This window comes from Amblyomma maculatum, chromosome 5, assembly GCF_055883805.1.
Source record: "Amblyomma maculatum isolate TAMU_Amacu chromosome 5, ASM5588380v1, whole genome shotgun sequence".
In the NCBI taxonomy this organism is placed as follows: Eukaryota; Metazoa; Arthropoda; class Arachnida; order Ixodida; family Ixodidae; genus Amblyomma; species Amblyomma maculatum.
In genome coordinates this window covers 139,288,253-139,311,486 of record NC_139348.1, presented here as the reverse complement: position 1 = coordinate 139,311,486, position 23,234 = coordinate 139,288,253, and the positions used below count along the sequence as shown (strand labels likewise).

At 44.4% G+C, this 23,234-nt stretch overlaps 1 protein-coding gene across 1 annotated transcript in view; it reads right to left on the bottom strand.

Moving 5' to 3' along the window:
- The window catches only part of LOC146189732 (uncharacterized), a 65,348-nt gene that overhangs the window by 35,012 nt on the left and 7,102 nt on the right, over positions 1–23,234 (bottom strand). The window contains exon 2 of the mRNA XM_084605334.1: positions 20,622–20,819. Coding sequence (XP_084461460.1) covers positions 20,622–20,819 — 198 coding nt within the window. The remainder of the gene's footprint in view (positions 1–20,621; positions 20,820–23,234) is intronic.

Below are 23,234 nucleotides of genomic sequence, written 5' to 3'. Positions count from 1 at the left end.
AACATACACGAAAAAGAGGGTGATCTTTCAGGCCAAGAATAAAACGAAACTCTCTGTACCAGTGAGTCCGCGTCACTCCAGCTGTCTTGCACTCTGTTAGGCGGCCTTGCTTCTCGCTTTCGTTCGTTCCGCTGCTTTACTCGCCTGATTTCTTTCACTCGCCGTCCTTGCGTGCGTCTATCTGTAGCGCTCCAGTGTACGTTCGAGACGTTTCCAAAGGGTAACCAAGACTCTCCAACCGGCCTCCTATAATTTCTATAATAACCATCGTGCTCATCTTACCAGAAGGGGAAATCAGAGTGCATCGTCTTGTCGTTGTAATGAGCGGCACCCTTTTTCCGATCATCCTCATATATACGTCTGTGTTTATCCCAGCGGATTATGTCGAGGACGACCTCCTATAGACTAACAGGGGCTTTTCCACTTCGGGTCCTGTTATTTGTCTAATAAACGTCATGGCCGTCTTACCAGAAGTGAGCGGCGCAGGGCATTGCCTTCGCTGTTGTAATGACCAGACCCTTCACTGCCTGTCTCCATAAGCGTTTCTTTTTGTTCTTATGACGTCCATCCGTACGTAGTGTTCTTTGGGCCCTGAAGAAGTTGTTTACTTTCTTGAACAGTAATGCGGCTGTCACGTGCCTTATGTTACCGTGACAGCAATAATACTCGAGTGGTAAGAGAAGGTCTGCACAGCTGTCAAGCTTGTCAATTCGACAAGCGATGAGATGTCTTACTACCGAACACGACGGACGGAGAATCGTTTAATGTCCCTGTAAGTTGAATATTAAGATCAGTTTCAAAATAACGACATCAGTAAAGATAGGTACAAATGGTAGGCCTCATAGAGTTTCTTACACTAACTAAAGGCAAATCTGAGGGCGCTGCACTTCAGCCACCATGGGCGCGCTAAGAATCATAGGCCGGTGCCCTACTTGATGCGGGACGGTCGGTTTTTCTCGGGTGCACGGAGTGGCGTTACTATGATGTTTCTTTTTCATCATCATCATCTCAATGTGCATACATAGACCGCAAAAACCATAGTAGCGAAGACGCAAAAGCAGACGTCGCCAATAAAAGGTCTCTGTTTCCCGAAATGCCACTAAAAACTTCCTTAAGTAATTGCACAGCCATAAATATTTCCAAAACTTTTTTTTTCTTTAAAAATATGCCTATTAAGCGCGAAATATTGGTATTTGTGTTGCTGAAAATAAGCCAATGGGAGAAAGATATATTCGATAAATTTCACACTGACATGCTGTTTCTCTATGTTTTTGCAATATGTGGTCACAAAATCGAATGTTAGAACATAGTTTACGGAAGAACAACGTTTATCTTTGCATTAGTTTTGGCCAAAAGTTGTAGTTCTGCACTCGGTAGCTCTCCGGCCCATGATGTTTTGAGCGCCCATGGTGGCTGAACCGATTGTCAGGAAACTCCATGTAATTTCCCATAGATGGCAGCACACCTTTCCCTCTAGGTAAGTGTAAGAAACTATATGGTAGGACTAGAAAAAATGGGACCTAGTCACCAAAATCCTGATTCGTCGACATGCATGGTCATGGCGTTACATCCACCTTACACCTCGCGGGAATTGAATATGCATTCCTCAACTACCATGTGAAAAGCGAGGTCGCGCGTGGAACGGAGGTGATTTAGCGTAATATGCAGCGCGAATTTAAAGTCGTCGCATGTTCGACATGATTTGTCTTCGTAAACGTTTCCTTGAAAAAAATCACGAGGAGAGAATTCGAAACCATGACGCTGAAGTCGTGAGCCAGGCGTGTAATTATTATTATTATTATTATTATTTTTATTATTATTATTATTATTATTATTATTATTATTATTATTATTATTATTATTATTATTATTATTATTATTATTATTATTATTATTATTATTATTATTATTATTATTATTATTATTATTATTATTATTATTAACTCTTTGCAGCAACACAATTTCATTGCAAACTGTTGCGGTAATATTCTTGACATCTGTCTATCGAATTTTGAAAGTGTTCGAGTCTCGAGTTCAGACATACCGCTGACTCGCTGTGACAAATTTCACCCTCCGCTTCTAGTTACTACTGCTCTCTCTGCCTCACCTTCTACTAATTCAGATCGGGTGGGGAATTCGCCCCGTTTCGCGTATGCACGTGGTGATTATGTCGGTCTTTTCAATTTCTTCTCTTCCGTCGACTGGTCCCTTTTAAATGACATTAATGATTCAGATGGACAAGTCAGTCGCTTTACAGAAATAGTTCTTGATGGTATGCGTCGGTACATACCTTTGCATACTCCTACGCGTAGGAAGTTCCCTTCCTGGTTTTCAAGGGAACTAATAACGGCGTTAAAGCTCAAGGAACGGGCCCATCGTAAAGCGAAACGCCCTGGGTTTCACAATTGGGCAGATGAGTTTCGCCGTGTGCGTTCTCTTTGCAAACGCTTATACAAGCGGGACTACGACTCCTATCTTGACTCTTTAGAGAGGAATGCCTCAAATCGTCCTAGTCAGTTCTGGCGTTACGTTCGCAAGCGTTCCATTAAATCAGATTTAAGTATCAGCTTAGTTGACTCTCAGGGTTCGGAAATTCGGGATGTTGCCGACAGTTTTGCACAACATTTTTCCTCCGTTTACAAACATCCACATTGTGATTCCGTTTGCCTCCCTTCTGGTGCACTATCTAATTCCATTCTCTTTGACGAGGAGTTGATAACTGAGAGTCTTAAGCGTCTGAGACCATCTTTGTCTCCTGGACCTGATGGCATTCCAGCTGCCATAATAAAAGCCTTCAGTTATATCTTCGTACCAGTACTGACTGCCATATATAATAACTGTTTAAAAAATGCTGCCTTTCCTCGCGTGTGGAAAATGGCACGCGTGTTTCCTGTCTTCAAGTCTGGAAACAAATCTGATGTTTCCAATTATCGTCCGATTTCTCTTCTATGTGCAACCTCTAAGCTTTTCGAATTAGCTTTGCACAGCGTACTTTCCTTCCATCTCAAACATATCATAGTACCGAATCAACATGGCTTTATGTCGGGCCGCTCTACTTCTACCAACCTTGTCACGTTTATGACGTATGCCTCTGCAGCAGTCCTTCAGAGGGGTCAGGTTGACACTGTGTACTGTGATATGAGCAAAGCTTTCGACGTTGTTACTCACTCACTACTTCTTGAAAAACTTCTACTCTCTGGCGTTGAAGTCTCACTCGTAGCCCTCCTACGCAACTATCTCCTTGATCGCTTCTGCTTTGTCAGTGTCAATGGACAGACTTCTTTCGTTTACCCTGCAACGAGTGGAGTTCCTCAAGGTTCAGTACTAGGCCCGCTTCTCTTCTCCGTTTTTATTAATGATGTTTCCTCGGCGATAAAGAACTCCTCGTTTCTTCTTTATGCTGATGATATAAAAATATTCAAGGTAATACATTCTTTTCAAGATTGCGTGTTGTTGCAATCGGACATATCTGCTTTTTCTGATTGGTGTGCGATGAATCGACTTACCCTCAATTCTTCCAAAACTAGGGTTGTGTCCTTTACTCGTAAAACACATAGCTTTCTCTACCATTATTCTGTGAATTCTGTGCTGTTGGATAGGGTTGATGAAATTAATGACCTTGGTGTACTTTTTGACCGCACCCTCAGCTTCTCCTCTCACACTAACCGCATTGCTCAGCGGGCTATGCGCACACTCGGATTCGTTTGCAGACTTTCGAGAGAGTTCCACACTCCACTTCCGTTCCTAAAACTGTACCTGTCCATATGCCTGCCGGTCTTGGAGTATGCGTCGGTTGTTTGGAATGGCACTTGCAAATCGAACTTGGACAAGGTTGACAGAGTACAAAAAAAATTTTTACGGATATTTCATTATCGCTTTCCTTGCGCAACTTCCCCCTCTCGCTCCACCAGGAGCGCCCAACTGAATCTTCCTTCCCTTCACTGCCGTCGTATCAGACTTGATATCATATTTCTGTACAAACTCCTTCATGGCCACATTATGTGCCCTCAGCTCTTAGAGTACATCCTACTGCGCGTTCCGCGAAAGAGCATGAGGGAATTCAGACCATTTCAGGTTTCTCCTCTTCATTCCCACTCCCCTCTAGACAGGATGCAGTGGTTGTTTAACACTTTTTGTCCTCACCTTGACATCTTCCAAAACTCGCTCTGTTCATTTACATTGGATGTTCGTAGCGTTGTATTCTAAATAGTACTTTATCACTTAAAACTCCCACTTTCTAGCCTTAAATTGTATTTACTTCACTTTTTGCTTTTTCTCCTGTTCAATGCTGTCTGTATCGTGAACTACTTTTTATCCGTTTCTTACTTATATTTCAACTTTAAACTTTATATTCGAATCTTACTGCCCCTTGTTCAATTTTACTTCTTTATTGTATTATTCTGTATTTCTAGCCTGTGTTTTAAGTACCATGCACTTGTTGCGCCTTGAAGGGTTGTTTATTTTATGTATATTTCTATATTACTATAATCAATGTCAGTTATTTGTTGTTGTTTTTTTTTTCTCTTCTATCTACCGTTCTTTTTTTTTTTTCCTTATTTCCTGGTGTGCTAAAAAATTCTCTCTTCGTCTGTTTCATTTCATGTATTATTTATTTATTTTTTTTTGTGTTCTCTCTGTGTGTGTAAACATGTTTGTGCTTTTTCATTTTTGTTTCTTTTTTTTTTTTATTTGTGCTGCAGCACAAAGACCACATGGTTGTTCCTGCGCACATTAAATAAAGATTGATTGATTGATTGATTGATTATTATTATTATTATTATTACTATTATTATTATTATTATTATTATTATTATTATTATTATTATTATTATTATTATTATTATTATTATTATTATTATTATTATTATTATTATTATTATTATTATTATTATTATTATTATTATTATTATTGTTGTTGTTGTTGTTGTTGTTGTTGTTGTTGTTGTTGTTGTTATTATTATTATGAGGTCACGCCAGACCAGCTTGCACTGGTTGTGGACTGGCAGTGTTTGTCACGTGGTCTTTCACGGGAAAGTGGGATCTTAAGACCGTCTGATTACCACAGGCCGCTATTGCGTCATGGTTTGATTTGGTTTAGTTTGGGGGGGGGGGGGGGGGTTAGGTCTCACATATAAGCGTCTACGTATTTTCTTTTTTCTTTTCTCTATCAGAAATGAATCCCGTGGCAACAGGGCTATAGCTGTCCTATGCCACGTGGGCATCGCCGGAAAAGGTATGATATGGTAAGGCTACGAATAGTCCAGTCGGGTAGCCACTTTCCGTTAGTGCAATTCTTTTATAACACAAGGCAATGAAGTATTTATTAACGCAAACGCAACCTTACGCTACACTCAGGCCTAAACTTACAACACATTTTTATTGTACAGGATGACAGCATTCTTAATGTCGAAAAATACTATTCATGAAACGGAACTTTACAACGTGCAAGGAAGACATATACGAACAGGATAACAAGTTCAGCCCCGTCCACAAATATTTAGGCCATTTTATATCATACTTCGATGCGGGTACGTTTAAAACTCTAACAAAAAAAAGCCCCTGAGAAGCTATAATTATTTTTATCAAGCTATGTGTTTCCCGATTTATCTAGATTGCTCAACAGAAACTATGACAGAAACTGAATCTAAGGAAGAACGAGCTCGTGTGTTCTTTTGGTTGAAAGCGTGCCTTAGTGATAACTGGCTTGTTCGACATGCGTGTTGCATGTAAGGGGCCCTGTCACGTGTGCACTACCTTTGCATAACTGCCCACGGGCAAAAATAAAGGACACCTGTGCACCAGCCGTCGACTAATTGAGCGGCTATTTCGTTATCCGGTGTTAACGTAGTATGAAATCCCGCGTCATTGTAGCCAATTAGTATCTATGCTAATGGTCCAAAGAAGATCGCCGTGGATACATTAACGTATGGTGAAATGCAAAATAAAGGCCTTAATTGAGAAAACGGTGCTTAGTTGCAACCTATTTCAGACGACGTTTTTGCAATTCTAACGGCTCAATGCGCGCCATCTACGAGGACCAAGCAATAACTAAAGATAATGGAATAGTACTTCTGCCTACGCGAGAAATGACAAAAAAGGTTCCTTCTCTGAATCCCTAGCGCAAAACGATTGGCTGAGAGCTCTGCGTATATCTGGTGCTTTTATACCCTTCTCCGTATATTTTCCAAGTAAGGTCCATCTCATCACGACGCATCTCATTCTGCCTCTGTTGGACCAAATCCCGCCTGTCACGCCCGATGTCATCGAAAGAGGGGAACAAATGCACACACGGGACGACGGCTCGCATAATCTGCAAGTGTTCCACCACTCGCCCCCTTATGTACTGCTGCCGAAAAGAAGGAATCACTAGGGTTCGAGAACCTGCCAAACCTCCCCTAGGGTAAAGCGTGGCCGGAAAAGCCACGTGGGCGAAAAAGGATCGATGAGAGACAAACAATATAAGATTGGAATATGAACAAAAATTACAAAAATAAAAGTACGCGGGAACAAAGAGAGCACATTTTTTTTTTTTTTTTATCGGGAGAAATATAGACGTAAGGCGAAACACCAGGGGGCGGGGAGCCGAGGGAGTACGCTGTGATCACTCAGGTGTGAGATGAAAGCGAAAGAAGAGGTAAGACGCACTCCGAGAGTGCGCCACTCTCATCCCTCTAGAACAAGCGCGCACCGTTGTGAAAGGTTGTTTCGTCTACCGATTCGATTATATTTGCACTATACCGAGCGTTTCGCTAATAACCTATGCGCAAGCCTACAAGTTTAACCCTGGCCACTAGCAACGCCCTCAATCAGAAGATCGCTGATAGACCAGTCATCGACATTTTGGTAGCTGATTGGCCAGTCGGTTACCAGCCAGCTCACCGATTGGTCGTTTTAGGCTATGGCTTTGGCCGAGCTGCACGCATTTAGTGAAGGAGTCTTGTAGAGCGAATAGCTCATTCGGCATAGCGAGGTCCCGAGACGGCAGGCAGGAAGGCAGGTGAAAAGACAAAAGGGAAGATCCTATAATCTTAGGGGCGTGCTGCAGACAGGCCGCCTAAGCCTTACAGGCCAGCAAGCAGAATAAGACGTAGAGCGTAAAAGGCAGGGCTGAAGCGGAGATTTGGAGGAAAGCGGAGTAAGGCAGTCTTCTTGGCCTTGAGCTGGTTAGCGGCCATCGTGAAAGCACGAGCGAACTATTTTCGTACAATGCGGGCGTCCTCAAGGAACAGGGTTAGGATAGGTCTCAATAAAGGCGATCAGACCTTGAAGAAGAATGTTCTTCGAAACGCTGTATGCTTCAGTTTTAGCAGAGATTATAGTTAAACGGAGAAAGAGTAGCCAGTAATGTTTCCTGCGAAACGCGGCGCGGACATTGTCGTTTGCAACCTACACGCTGCTCAAACAATATCGCGTTCTGGTTCTCACGATACGACGCTATATATACAGCTGCTGGGATTGTTTTCCGACATATCTTTGCCAACAGTTTGAGAGCACTATACAAGAGTGCGAAGTAATAGGTTAATATGTTTTCGTATTTGTAAGCATAATCAGCTGCTGCCGCTTGATCTCCGGCAAAAACTGTCGCTGGAGTGCGAAGGGTGGCTGTTATAAACGCTAAAAAGAAGAATACGAGGGAAAAACGAAGGAGAGAGGAGGAAAACGGCAGCGGAGGTGACTAGACGTTTCTAGATGCCGCAACGTGGAGCTGCACGGAGTCTAGGTAGTGCTACAAGGAGTCGCAAGTGGCCGACGCACCGACCTTACACGATTGTGCCGTACTCTCCTGTATTATCTGTTCTCGTCGAGAACGCGTTGCAACGTCGCAACGAGCTTGTCTCGTTGTTTCAAGAAGCAACCCTCAAATGACGGAGTTTAGCGCAGTCCAGGGTCCTCGTAGCGCGTCCGTGTCCATGATAATGAACTGCCGAATCAAGAATGACTAATGTTGCGATTAGCAGTTTTGGGGACGATGTTGCGCTGATTGGAACAAAGACGGTCGCAGCTAGTTTCGTGGACTGCATTTATTCTCTAGTGAAAAGTACGCGAGATGTGAACGAAAGAGAGATACGGAAAGCAGAGAACCACTGAGGCCCTGCGCAAAGGGCAGCACCCACATGTCGTAACTCTATAAGCAGAATGTCTTCCTTCTACAAAACACTGTTTTTTTTTTCTCTCTCTTTCTCCTTTCACTCCCACATTTGTCTCTCTCCCCACGACATGGTCGAAATGTCCACTCTGAAGGCACAGACAAAAATCAGATGTATTCACTAAGGGCAAGGCGGGCAATTTCATCGCGTATATATACATAATAGTAAAAGTAGCCGAGATCTATACTGATTTATACTGATCTATGCAGTAGTAGTCAGCACAATGATGAGAATGGCAGTAGTGAAGAGCAGTCAGACGTTCATCTACTGATGAAAGACGAGGTTAAGAAAGCTTATAAGAAACTACGAAAAAGAGGAAAGTAGGGGAGGGGGCGGTTAAGGTAACTACAGATATGTTGAAGGACACGATACTGTGCTACAAGAAAGGGCCCCCCTGTATACGAAATGACTGGTGTCATCGACGGTACCGTAATCATGGAAGAACGCTAACATTATCTTCCTTCATAAGAAAGGGGGCGCTAAGTACTTGAAAAACTACAGAACAATCAGCTTACTATCCTTTACGTACTTGGTATTTACTAGGGAAATAGTTAGGAGAATGAAGACAACTTTAGACCTAAATCAAGCAAAGGATCAAGCAAGCTTTAGAAAAGGATGCTCTACTATCGATCTGCGTGTATATTTGTGTCAGCCGCTACCCGATTACCCTTCATGGAGTCGTAATACCATACGTCTCCAGGCACAGATTCTTGGGAGTAATTATCGACCACCGACTATCTTGGTCGAAACATATTGCTATGGTGAAGAAGAGGCTAATTAATTTTTGCCATGTACTTCGGTACATAGCTGGCATCAAATGGGGTCCAACTGAGCGCTCCTTAATACGGCTTTACGAGGCTCTGTTTGTTGGCTACATCCGGTACAGTCTCCCAGTACTCTCTAGTATGAGCATTTCCTGCTTGCGGACTTTAGAGAGCGTGCAAGCGCAGGCACTGAAAATATGCCTTGGACTGCCCAGATGCACCTCTAACAAAGGCACAATTGAAGAGGCACACGCTCGCCCAATGTCCATATACTTGTCCCACGAACCACTTCGTGTATATTTACGAGCACTTACAAGACACCGTTTTCACCCACTCAGCAAGATTCTGGATGAGAGGCCGGACTGCAGTTTTACAAGTGCACTCCGCTGCCATCAGTCGCAAGTACCGACAGGATATGCCCTCCCATACCGTCCCACCCAACCACCATGGACGATGGATAAACCTTTGGTGCACCTTCGTGTTCCCGGAATATTAAAGAAATCAATGGTACCAATTAGTGGACTCAAACAACTTACTCTGGCACACATCTGGTCAGAATATCCCAGTTATATTCACGTATACACCGATGGATCTGTGTCAGCACAAGCATCCGCTGCAGCTGTGGTCATACCAGCTCAGAAAACGACTCTGCATTTCCTTTTGGGACATACCTCTACATCAACCGCTGCCGAACTTGTAGCCATTCGAGAATCTATTCGCTATATATGTGGGGAACCACCTCAAAAATGGTGTATATTCACGGACTCGAAGACTGCATTACAAATTTTGGAAAACTTCTTACGCCACACTGCCTATCAGTCCCTGGCACTAAACATTATGGAGCTCATCACATCTGCTCAGCTGCAAGGCCACATGATAATGTTTCAATGGATTCCTGCCCACTGCGGCCTCCATGGGAATGAGCAGGCCGATGTTGAAGCGAAAAGCGCACACATCAATGGCCTCCAAACAGCTGTGCCTTTTTCAAGGGCGGATACGACGTGTCTTCTAAAGAGTTATATGAATATTGCTACAGCAACTTACTGGGCTCAACCAGACGCCCGACACATCCGTCTGAGAAGGCTCGATCGAACATTTAAATTTATTGTTCCGCGTGATATTCCGCGTCATCAGACATGCTTGATACATCGACTTCGTTTAAACGTGGCTTTCACGCGCAAGTACCTACATTTAATTGGACAGATGGACTCACCGGAATGTTCAACTTGTGGCATCCCAGAGACTGTGGACCATGTATTATTGGTGTGCCCAGAGTATGCGAACGAAAGAAATGTGCTAGCTGCTTCCTTGAAGCGTTTAGACAAGAGGCCTCTGTCGGAGGAACTGCTGCTGGGCGCTTGGCAGGACAAGGGGAAGGGCGTCCAGGCAGTGCGCGCTCTTTGCCGTTATTTGAGTGCCAGCGGACTTGATTCACGTTTGTAAAACAAACTGCTGTGTCTGTATATATATTTCATATACTTTCTCCCACATCGTCACCCATCATGACCTTCTTTCTTCTCTCCTTCACCTTCCCCAGTGCAGAGTAGCAGGCCAGATTTGAATTATTCGGGCCAACCTCTCTGCCTTTTCCTTTCAATAAATCCATCTATCTATCTATTGCGCTTGTTTCCCTCTTTAGGGAAACAAGCGTTTCCCTAAAGCGTTTCCCTTCACATTTACTATAAAAATTAATTCACGCCTTCCCCAAAGTCCAACTTGTCTACTCTAATACGTTCAAGGGAGCAGGCGAATGGTACCGCTTCCGCCGTAGGTATTCAGAAGCGCGCAACATCTGTCAGGCACCTGACAGCTCTTGCAAAGGAAAATGATTACTTGGATTCTGTGACGTGATGACTTCCCTCTGACTGGCTGTGTGGCAGCTTCAATCTTCTTTTTTTTTTGTCGTAAAAGCAACAGCAAGCTGCAACCGGTGCGCGTCGTCGTCGCAGTAGTTAAAACTCTTCAACTTCAATAACTATGATTTGGTGAAGTGCTTACTTGCCAAACGAGTGGTTCGTACGCTTCCACTTTAGCTTATACAGCCCCAAGTCGATGTGTATATGTATTAGATAAACAAATGACCATAATACTTACGCGCAACCAAACTTCCTAGGAAAGCAATCTACAGCAGCAGTTCAACGCGTGTTATCCCCCTTAGTTCGTCATGCGGGCACTTCCGGCAGGTGGCGCCACAGTATCTCCTCGCGCCTGTTGCTATGCGGCGGCCTCGCTTAATTGTCGTTTTGAAACTATGACTCAAATGACCTTGGATTGCGGAAAACATGACCTTGAGAAAAGTAACCATTAGAGCTCACGCTTCAGAAAGCTCCTCAAAATAAAATAAAACAAAACAATCTAATTCGAATTCGCTTTGGTGAGCCTTCTGTGTATTTCTTAAGAAGTCTCGTTCAGCCATTCCTGCCAAGACATTTAGTAAAAAATGTGAATCTTTTTGGAGATCGGGACTCAGAAGGTCCATTCGAAAGACTATCTTACATTCGATGACATTCAATGCAGCTAACAAGGAGTATTTCAAAACTGTATTCTAAGAAGTTTGCTACATTCACGGCATATTGCAGTCATACCTAGCGCACGCGGAACTGAAAATGTCAAAAATAAAAATTTACGAGCAGCAAGACAAATCTCCTTCAAAGTGGAATTTTCTGATGACGCCAGAGTGTAAGCACAACGACAAGTATGCGGAGACTTGGTCTTCGGTTCGATGTGCGTGCCAGATTAAGAAGTAAGAAATTGCAATGTCATGCAAGCAGCTATACACATAGACCCGCACTAATTCATCACTGTCGCGAATGCACGCCGACGTCATCTTAGTGCAAAAATTTCGTTTCGTGTCGCTTCTTTTGGTGCAGTTCGCTACCGCTCTTTTCTCTAATACCCCTGATATAGGCGGCAGGTCACGTGAAACGACAAGAACAACAACAACAACAAACAGCGCCTCGCCAGCGTATGCATAGCGCTATCATCCTGTCCGCCAAATCCGGGAAAGCGGCGCGAGACATTCTCAGCCTTGTTGCCTGATGGCTCTACGAAGCGAAGTCGACACGCGGGGCAAAAGCTTAAAAAATTCACGAATCGCTCGAAAGGGCCATCTCTCTGCGAGAGGTAATATATCATGATGGCGCACCATGCGGAAGCCACTGCTGCTGCATCGCCGAGGCGAAGCGCACGGAGCTCCTTTTCATCTCCAAAAACGACAAGCACGACGACTGGTGCTCTTCGAAAATTTCTCTTTGAAAGCTCAGAGCGGCGGCCGCCTCTTCCAGCGCGGCGCGACTAAGTCGACGCGGCGAGATTCCTCGTTGCAAGCGGCGGCGGCGGAAGAAATATGAAAGATAAGTTTTAATAAAAATGAAAGAAAGAGGGCAGCGCCCCAGATGAACGTCATCATTCCGCTTTGCATACGATGCGTGCCGCTCATTGCCTTGAGGCTAGTGCGTGGAAAGCGTGGAAGAACCTCTAGCGAACAAAATGTAAACGCGCGTCATTTTTACGGAGCTATAGCTTGCCGGGCGAGTTGTCTCTTTCCCTTCGGGGCTCAGAGAATTGAATTTCCCACACTCATTGCTGACTTCGTGATTCTGGGCATTACGCTTTAATAACGTAGTGACGATACATGAATACTCAGCGCCAATTGTTTTTTCTTTTTTTTTTTTATGAGCGCGTGGATGTTCGTTTGAATTGAATTTCGGGGAATCCCCATTACGTATGCGTGCCACAGCGAATACGCGGACGGAGATATTGGGAGCTGCTTTTTTTGTTACAGCGGAGCAGTAATTATGAACATAGGTGATATATAAAGCTTAGATATTTGGCAAAGAAAGGGCACTTAAGCTTTGATATTTATGCGATGAATATTTTCCAACTTGCTATTTAAGCAATGATAATTTGAGAACGCATCCGCTGAGTTGATCGGGTGGGGAGATGTGAACTAGCTTGAAGTAAGCCCATGCAGTGCAAGGCGTTGAGCGTGCGTAGCTTATGTTTAGACTGCAGAGCAGGAGACCTTTATCTTTATGGGCTCTAAGATCTTCACAAAGAATAGGACACGAAAGTTCAAAATACGTAAGAGACGTCTTGGTAAGGAATGCGCGCGTAGTTTATATTCGGCTGGTTACGTTTACACAGGCAAAAAAAAAATTTGGCTCCTGATTTACTAGGCTCAGTTAAATGCGATTTTATAGCCAGCAAGTGTTTTTATTGCTAAGATCTGTTTATATCTGCGTGTGTGGCTCAAATTGAGGATAATCGTTCGCGAGTATGCACTTTTCAGCTCGCGCTTGATCACTAATTCCTAATCACTCATCACTATTACTAAAGGTCCGTTTAAGCCAAGCCGTACTAACGTGCATGTGTGGCCTTTCTGACTTGGGATCTAAAAGTATTCCACCCTCCCACCTCCAGTGAACAATGCAAGCTGTCAGTTGCTCACAGCTTCCTGATATTATGTTGTCTCGTTAAGTAGCACGAATCATCGAATAATCAGTGCTCCGCCATTTCACTTTCCAGCTATCAATTACCAAACGCCATGCCCGTGAGTTTTTCTCACAGTGATGACACCGTAGCTGAATTTTCTGATTATCGAGGCGATCCTTCATCAAGCATTGCATTTGTCTGCTGTCCAAAAGTGAAATAAATATATTATATTCTTTATATAATTAATTCTTTAAAGCTATATTCACATTCGCGTGTTTGTCATCCTTCTCTGACATTGAGAAAAGGATGCAACCTGTACGATAGATGCGGAGAACGTTTTTCACTTTGTACTGATAGCCGCTTCTTCTATTCATTCCTGCTGAGTCACCCATAGTCTGAACAGTCCGTCATGCTAATAAATGTGGAGAGTGGGATTTCCCTTTCTTCACCCACCTCGGTTCTCAGATGGAGGCTTCAGACAGACTCCGACGCCAGCCCGTTTTCGCACTCACAGCACTCCCATAGTGCTACTAAACGTGCGTATGCAGCCAATCGACACATCATTACAACCTTGTAGAGGCACTGTCCGCCGTCCTAGCAGTCGCTGACTATTTGTCTTCGTTTCTCCCGGAAAAGGCGAACGGCCATGCGCTTACATGCATGTTCTCAAATTATGTTACATCCTGTTGTATACATGCATGTTCAACGCGTCTTACGTCTCAACGCTTATTCGTGTACCGGTTATTCTAGGACTGGCAATAATGAGACAGCGTATCACGATCCTTTAGCTTGAGTATCACTGGATGCGCGGCCATGCTCCCGATCCGCATTACATTCATGTGGATGCAATAGCATACCTTGACACATCAGACATCCCGCCACTTTCTGCTCTTCCCCTAGATCAGTTCCATGTTTCCAAGAAACAAGCTTTCCGCAAGCGAACACGCGCTCTAATTAATTCGTGTTCTTACTCTGTCCCCCGGTTTCACTTGAGAGTAGGAGGTATCCATGCGTCGGATTTGGGCAAGGGCGGCTTTGACCCTTTCTATGCGTCACTGGTGGTGTGACAAACGGTTGAAAGACGGTCGGTTCACCAGAGTTGTGAAACGATTGTTGTGGTCTTCGCTAGCCACAACAGCTTCTGTGAGACAACGCTCTCTAGGAAGGTAGGCCTCATGTAGGCGCTTGAAAGTGACTATCGTAAGTGGACACTCAATAACCTGGATAGTCGCTTTATCGAGAACTTCTTTCTCCCACATCCCCCTCTCTTTCTACTATACCTAATGGCAAAAATCTCCAACAACAACAACAAAATAGCCTAACCGTAGTCGCACCATCTACCCGAAAGTTGTACTGTAATTATTGCTTGCTATACATCTATGGCATAAGTTGGTACACTGTGCACATTGAAAGTAGGAAATCAGTTAGGGCGACCCAGGAGTAACAAATCATCAAGAATGGCATCAGGCAGAACAGAGGAAAGAATACAGAATGTCTAGTTTCAGTATTCCTATACAGCTAGTATAGGCAACCTCGTTCAGGAAGCTTATAGAGGACGGTAACAGACTCTGTACACAAAGGTCTACGCAGATCAACCAAACAAATGTCTCAGACGAAATCAAAGAGAGGGATCTTGATCAAGCACATCGATGCTGGCCATGTGGAAGGACAGCCTGCATCTTTTATCCTCCGGTCGGCCATGTATAGACCTGTGTGATTGAGAGCATGTGCATTAGCAGTGACGGGATTTGAGATAGAGGGCGCTTCCGCCCGGGAGTTCATTATGTCACGCTTGTATAACCTATCGACTGATTTATGTGGCCCCGACCGGCTGTCTTTTTTTCCTAAATAGGACGGATTGCGGCAATTCGTTTCTGGACGCACGTCTTGTGCGCGCTACCCGTCCACTGCATTCGGCGTGGCTCGACCCCCGAGTGTACTATAGGGAGGCATACGAGACGGTCAGAGTCGCTGGTTGTGGCTAACTATGAGCTCCGTAACGTCGGATATATTGCTCTATAGTGACAAACACGCCTTCTATATTTGGTTAGATGGATGTGACTCTATACAAGTCGTTTTTACCCAAGGTTTTGAAGAGCTCCCAACGAGGTTCTGAGAACGGCGGAGATAGTCTGATTTATCGTGCGGATACTGTAGCGTCAGAGCGGAACATGATTCATAAATGGGTTATGAAAAAATTACAAGCACTGTAGGGTTTATTTTGAGGCTGTGTTCAAGCCGACTACTGTGAAGCTTAGCGATAAATTGAAGGAAGGAAGTTACTTTATTCGTGGTTGTTAATATATTATATATCGAAGATGCAGTATTCATTATATATGGCTATATTTCCAGCAGTGTAGTTGAAGCTATAACTTACGCTGTTCGGGATGTTTGTGATTTAGAGATGCTATTGTTAGGGCAGTAATTATAGATGTACAAATAATGAGATATCATTTAATACAATTTAGGTTTATTAGGGACATAACTTCATAAAGTACTGTTTTCTGGGCGGTACAGGATGGTCCCAAGTAGCATGCAACCTAGCTGCGTAATAACCTCCCGTGTATTAACCTATCGTGTGCCGTGTAGGCGAAAATGATTGAGTGGCGATATCTAATGAAAGGGCCAGTTGGGTAATCATAAGTGGTGAAAGGCGTGACCGTTTGAGAGAGTCATGATGCGTGCCTGCGCTTTTCACAGCGGCAGAACTGCAATGAATAAATGCAGCCAATGCCTCCAGCAAACACGCTGTGCGTCAGGTTGTTACAGCAGGGCGGAAGGAATTTGTCAGCATCGTCTTTTTGCATTGTTTCATGTTGGCACGATTATAGACACGACTGGGGTGAAGGGAGCCCATGCGGACTTCTTGCTGGACTGCGATCAATCTCAACTTCGCCCAAATAGCAAGTAAGATTTTTTCGATCAAATTTCTTTCGCGAAGTGCGTCTTCATCATGCAGACAAACGTATCGAGCTTCGCGATCCCCAATTCCACACACATGAGTGCAGGACGGACCGACCTATACCTTAGAACAGGGGTCTCAAGTACGCGGACATTGTAATGCGGCCTGCCGGCCCGCTTTGAGAACTCGACGCAGACGTCTAGTTTGCACTTGAAAGCCACTTTCAAACTTAGAACGCTGAGACGCCATCTGAATTGGCAACGGCGTATCAGGTTTCAATTAGTTCCAGCGACCGCCGCATGCCGGCGTCAATTTTTCCGACACGTTAAATTTCCAGAGACCTTACGGCGCGTTTTTCTCAGTTCTGGGGTACGGCGACCACGACGTCGACGGCGACGCTTTTTGGGCTGAGTGAGCTGTATACCTTATAAGGAAGTTTGTGGTATTCCATCGGTAATACAACCTATTCAATAAAGCCTGAAAGATTGATTGTTCAAAAATATCAAAAGAAGATGAAGAAGAGAAGAAGAAGAAGAACAACAACAACAACAACAAGAACGAGGGGAAGAAGAAGAAGACCGCTCTGTCACCGGAAGTTAATGCTTTCGCTCCACATTCAGTTCAGCATCCCTGAACCCTTCTCAGTTATATGTGGGCTGGTAGCTTACGCTCTCGCGTCATACTCTTAAAGGATGAGCTTAAGTGTCCCCAATAATGTAGCACCTTACACTGATAGGGCGGGATAGGGGAATAATATAGCCGGTAAAAGAAACTTCCGTCGTTGCTATCGCAATTAAACTACGGTCAATCAGAGCTAAACCACAACTATTTTTTTTTTTTTTTGCAAATCAATATATTACCGGACTGTTATTACGAGGAAACCTTTCGAGTAAGTGAAGGTGTAAGTCTTGCAAAATTTTTTTGAATCGTCCTTTCAGTGTGAAACATGTGGTTTGTTTTAGGGTGTTTAAGATTACAAAGCGACTCACGCTATGAGAAACGCCGTATGGTGGATTCCGTAAATTTCAACCACCTAGGGTTCTCTAACATGCCCTGACGCCGCACAGCACCACGGCAACCTTGCTTCTCGCTTCAATAAAGAAGTGGTCACTACGGCTGCAGAATTCGATCCCGCATTATTTGCAAGCAGTATTCGAGTGCTCTAATCACTGCGCCACCAGCATCATGTCCACACCGGCAAACGCAGCAATGAAGAAGTATAGGTATAACGACGTAACCACTCAGAACCACTTAAGCTAAGGGGGCGCCGTAGTGGATGCCCCAGGCTAATATATTACACGCCGTGGGGTCCCTAACGTGCTTTCATATCCAAAAGCACACATGTGCCTCAAGTTTTTACCTCCACCGAAACCAGGCAGCCGTGGCCGGATTCACATCAGGGTCCCCATACTTCAGTGCGCAAGTATAGTGAGCTCTCTGTGTGTTTTTACAACAGACCTGTAAAAAGGCAAAAAGAAGCTGAGTGGTCTGAAAATATTTACTTCGTCCCTGGTACACTAGGGGCAGTTTTAACTCTTCTCTTCCACTTTCAGAAAATAAGGAAAAATTTCTTATCTTGGCGACAAAGAAAGCAGCAGTAGAAAGAGGGCGCTTCAGCCGGAACCGCTAGATACGAGCCACTCTTGCACAGTCAAGATTTGTCGCTGTATGTGCGAACTCTATGGATAGATTGCGAATACACAATGCCGGCGCTGAGTGTGAGCAAACACACAACTCTTTGAGACAGCGGTCTGAGTCCCATATAGCGGAACCGCTGACGCCGACGCTAGTGGAAAGAGTAAGCACGACAGAAAAATCTGGAGAGGTTGCGTTTCGTTTTCTATACACTAGCTTTGTGGCGCCGAGTAAGCAAAGCTCGTGAAAAAAAAAAAAAGTCTTTTTTTGCTTTCATTATTATCATTTTGGAGCTAGAGAGAAAAAAACGACTGATAGTAGCACCGACAATACGGGTGCACTTTTTTCTCCACGTATGCCCACGTATTTGCTTTCTAGTGACCTCCCCCTCCCCCCCCCCCCCCCTCTCCGCATCTGTCCATGCTCACCCTAATCCTTCTTTTTTCTTGCGGTCCCCACGACGCAACTTTGCAGCCTCAGCAGCACACATTCGAGAGTTCGATCGCTGGAAAAACGCCACAGCGAAGGTGTTGCGACGCATCCCTGCTTAATGAGCGACTCACGAAGGAAAGATAAAAGAAGCAGTAGGTTCAAGGGCCTAATACCACGATAGACTGCAACACGTGCCTACACGCATCTGTGTTCGTTGGAAGTGGCGCTGTGAGTGACATGGGGCAGGCGATGTGCAGCTGGTGCGAAGGCGTGTTAGGCCCTTGCTAATGGTTTTTAAGGTTCTTGCTGATTGGCCAAGTTCAATGCTTTCTGCCTTCTTGAAGAAAGAGTACAGTACAGGTCATTTGCGCGTGTATTAATACATAAGTTCTTGGACACTAAATTATGTTGATCTTCGTTCGCCTGTCTGAAGCAGCATGGCAATAACATACGGTTAACTATGCAAAGGGTTTCGCGTTCTATCACAGCCCCACAAAATTTCTTTCTCGCCTCTTCTGTTAAAAAATGACTGTGGCTTATAAGCCAGGCTTAGCCGCGCTAAGCTCAGCTCAGTCCAGTTATGCAAGCGAAAGCTTTGTTAGGCTTATGCTTCGTTGCTAAGCCACATTATACTAATGATAATCTAGTTTCTAGATCGGAAGCTCGATCAAGCATGGCCAGACATGTTTCTGGTGGTTGAGCTCCTCCATGGCTATATGTGAACCTCAAAAACACCACAGCCGGGTATCGACGACACGAAGGTGTCGAGGGCATTTTGAAAAGGGAGGTCCCAGGAGGTGAGCCAGAATGGCTGAGGTGGAGCTGGAAATAAAGGGAAGGGAGGGGACTGGAAGGCTGTGCCATTTTCAGGCAATGTTATATATTTGCGAAATATGTACTGGAGCGAATAAAGTTTGCCAGACGTGTGAAGCAGCAGCAGCAGATGTGTGAAGTATAAGAAGAAGCGAGCGTCGCTAGCTCCGCACGCCGCACTTGCGAAAAAGAAGCGGGCGTCGCTGGAGGGGGAAAACGTTATTGAGGAAGAAGTTTTAGGCGTCGGTTGGGGAGGTGTACCCCTCCCGCTATGGGTTGCTCTTCTAAGCCGGACAATATGTGGCCGACTGACGATGTCGTGCGGCGACCTCTTCGGTCTGCTCTGTGACTCGGAGCTGAACCTCTCGGTGTGAGCTGAGCAGAGCGGCCTCGCACTACGATTAGATAGAGAGCTGCAAACTGGTGGCTTGTCATGATTACATCAGAATACAAGATCTGTGGTATGGCTGCCTTTTGGTGCCTCCTTGTGCCGTAAATTATGTCATATTTACAGCACTCATGACCTTGATTCGACGAGGGTATAGTTATTACTATAGCCTCTACTGTAGAAAGCTTTAAAGCTGGTTTAAACACCCTGCACACTGCTTTTTAAGATTCGTGAAAAGTGGCGCCTGCGCCGGTTTGCGAGCATATTTATACCTCAAGTCTTTCCTTCAATAAATCGAGGTGGCTGATCCCGGCCCTACGGGACTAGGAACCTAGAAGGATTCGCCCCTTGAGGCGGACCCTCCTTTAGCACCTGTGTTTTGGTATCTGTTGTGAATGCCGTCATTGCACTCGCCGCTGCTTCGGTGGCGTACGAGGGCTGTTGCGACGCGCGTCTTTTTCCTTCTTCTCTTTTCGCTCAGTTCTCTTCTGTCTGCACTAGGCAGCGGTAGGGGCTCTGCTAGAGAGCCAGTTGACAGACACCAATTGACAGACTCCTAAAGTCGCAACAAAATTACATGGTCTCTTAAGACATTATTTAAGAGGTGAACGATGAAAGCCTAGAGTAGAAGTAGACATTAGTAGTCATTTTAGTCATTACTACTTATTTGTTGAGTAGTTTAGGGATTTCTAACCAATTTTAGTCGTTGCAAGTCTTCCTTAGACATATTGGTCATTACAGGTCATTAGTAGTCATTATAACCTCTATCAATCTTTATAAAGCAAAGGTTATAGCAGATATTCAATATAACTATCACTATCCTTTCGACTATTTGCCTTTGTTAACCTGTCTTCATATGGCGGACATTTCCTGATGATGCGTCCGGCGGTCACTTTCTGCCGACGCACCTAGGAAGGCTTTCGCCTTAATAAACGAATCGTGAACAGCGCCCATGTTCCGTCCTGTGTGTTTGTTTTTTTCATTCGTCTGTGTGTTTTTCGCTAAATTATGTCAGTACAATGGTGAACAATGGCTTCGTTGAAGTCATGGCAGCGCATTGGTGGAACCCACGCTCAAAGCGGCGCACAAAACAAATGCTGACTCACCGTACTCGTCGTCGTACTCTTCGTCGTCCTCCTCTTCATCGTCGTCGTCATCTTCGCTGCTGCTGTCCGTGCACTCGGCTGCTGTCGGCCGAGGAGGATCGCGACTTGATGGCCTGTGGCGGGTGCCGCTTCCGGTTCCAGAGGAGCGGGACTTGAGGAAGCACCGCCGGTGTGGGGCGCCGCCATCGCAGCTGGCGTCTACGGAGGAAACATGACAGGGACAAGGGGAGATGAGAGGTTGAAACGCCAGATACCTCGAGGTCTTTATAAAGAAAGAAGCGCCTAAAAACGGCAGAGATGTAAATAGAGAAAGGTGCAAAACGACCACTGGTAATTGAATTTTAGTATGCTCTTTCGTATTGCTCTTGTTCACTGTCGATAATTCGAATCAAACACCGTTTTACCCATTCTGAAAAAAAAGTCAAGCTGATTTCAATTTTTTTCTTCTATTTTGATGGTCATGACAGTTTCAGTAATATCTGTATTATCATCCGCACTCCTTCTTCATTAAAAACGAAATTTCACTTAGTTGTTATTCAATTTATTGTTTGCAATTATTTTCCTCTTCTCATCTTTTCATGCGATTCTACATCCAGTCAAGATAGATTAGATGAGCAAATAAATGAGAAAATACACTCGAATATTTATTACTTCAGTTGCTCTCGTTTTTAATGCAAGATGCTTGAATCAATGGGCTATCACTACTGATATTATCTTTCTAGATCATTTCCTGATTAGCCGGTCGATGCCGACTTTGCCAGTGAGCAAGGAAGCCTCTCTTGGTCAAGAACGGTACTTCAGAAATATACAGGCTTTCTAACAACAGAATGATCGAATATAAATGCAACATAATTCGCATTTATGAGCAAGTCATCGGCCATTCGAGGACTCTAATAGAGTTCGAAGTTTACAGTCAATGCGTTCTCTAAAGTTGCGTGCTGACCATCAAAGTTCGTACTGTAGAATGAGTGAAGCATACGAATCGCAAGCCGAGCTTAGGGTTTATATTCGATCCACTTTCTATTTGCACCTTTCCAAAGGGATGTGAGTGAAAAATAGTAAATATTTCACAGAAAGGTAATTTACAATGCAGACGCTTCTATCCCGTACTTAGTGTCAGATTTACACGTCTAATTGAAATTTTGGCTCCAATTATTTGACTATTTCACATCAATAAAATTTTGCTCACAGACGACACATTTTATCACCTTGTACATCATAGAATCATTATTTTACTCGTCCATCAATTCATTTCTCGGCAGTGATGGTTTGAGACTCGCCGCGGATACACAAATTCTGTCCGCACCCATGCGCCTATATAGGCTTTAACCTTAATAGGTCTGAAATCATCAGATAAGACCCGTATGCAAAAAGGAATCGATATTCGCTTGTAGTGTGATTCAGCTCAGTGCACTAGAAAACTGCGATGTAAGAGCAGCACGTATTGGAGAAGGTTTAAGCTTGCTACGAAACTAGTTTCAGGGTGCAACAATGGAGTAAAACTTGTTTTTACCTTAAAACGAGTAGGATTACAAACCACTCCTAGTTTGAATGTGTTACGCATATTTCGTCTCGGTCAATGGGTGTGAAAAATCGCACACGGGAGCAAAAAGCACGCATCAGTCGCCTATCTAAACAGCACCGCAATAGAAACGTACACTTCAAAATACGACGTGCTTTTCCAATGCTCCCAACATTGCCAACAATTTCCCACCCGAATCTCCCAGTTGCCGCGCTCGGTGCATAAAAAAAACACCATCCCGGTTCCCTACGAAGTCTCCCGGCATGATTCTGAGAATAGATGGAAACTATATAGGCTGCACGAAATGGAGCGTTTCTAATTCCAATGCGCAGGATGGCCTTCGCAAGCCGAGCTCTGGTCCGTTAACCTTTTCACCGTGAACGAGAGGACAAGGACGCGGTTCATTCTACAGGTAGGCCCGGCGCAAGGTGCTGGAAATGACGCCGATTCTCGTATAGGCTTGTCACGCTATCGATGCATAAAGGAGTTCTGGTGCTTGCACGCAAAGTTTTCCCGGAGGCAGTTCTTATCCGGGTGCACAGCTAAATGCATCAAAGTTCTTAAAAGGTGTTGTCCCCTGAGAGGGATACCAAAAGAGTGCTCTGACAGTCGTGTGGCCATTTGCGCAGCATTTTCATCCTTCTGCAAAGCTTGCTTGTGAACACTTATTCCGAACTTTTTAACATAAAATTAATATAAAAAGTTAAATCTGAAGTAGTGTAATTTATTGAAAAGAAACGAATTAAAATTTTTACAGCTAAGTGACTTTCTTGTAGACTTTACACGGGCTCCTGATTTAAAATTTCTCTCTCTCTTCCTTTCTCCATCGAAATAAAAGCTCCGATCTGTTTTGTTTACGTATCTCCCTCTCGCCTGGTATATGAGTTAAGAGGGAATATGTGGAGGCTGTTTTCATTCACCCGTACCTCCGGTGCTACACAAGCGAGACCAAATATTTTGCCAGGGAGATGATCAGCAAATTATCATCTGTCATTATCGACAGCTTCTGTTACCCTCGGCGGACCCCCTCCCAGTGCCCCTTAAAAGTGATCTGATAATGCGGTCAGGGGAAACCGGGTCTAAAATGTTTT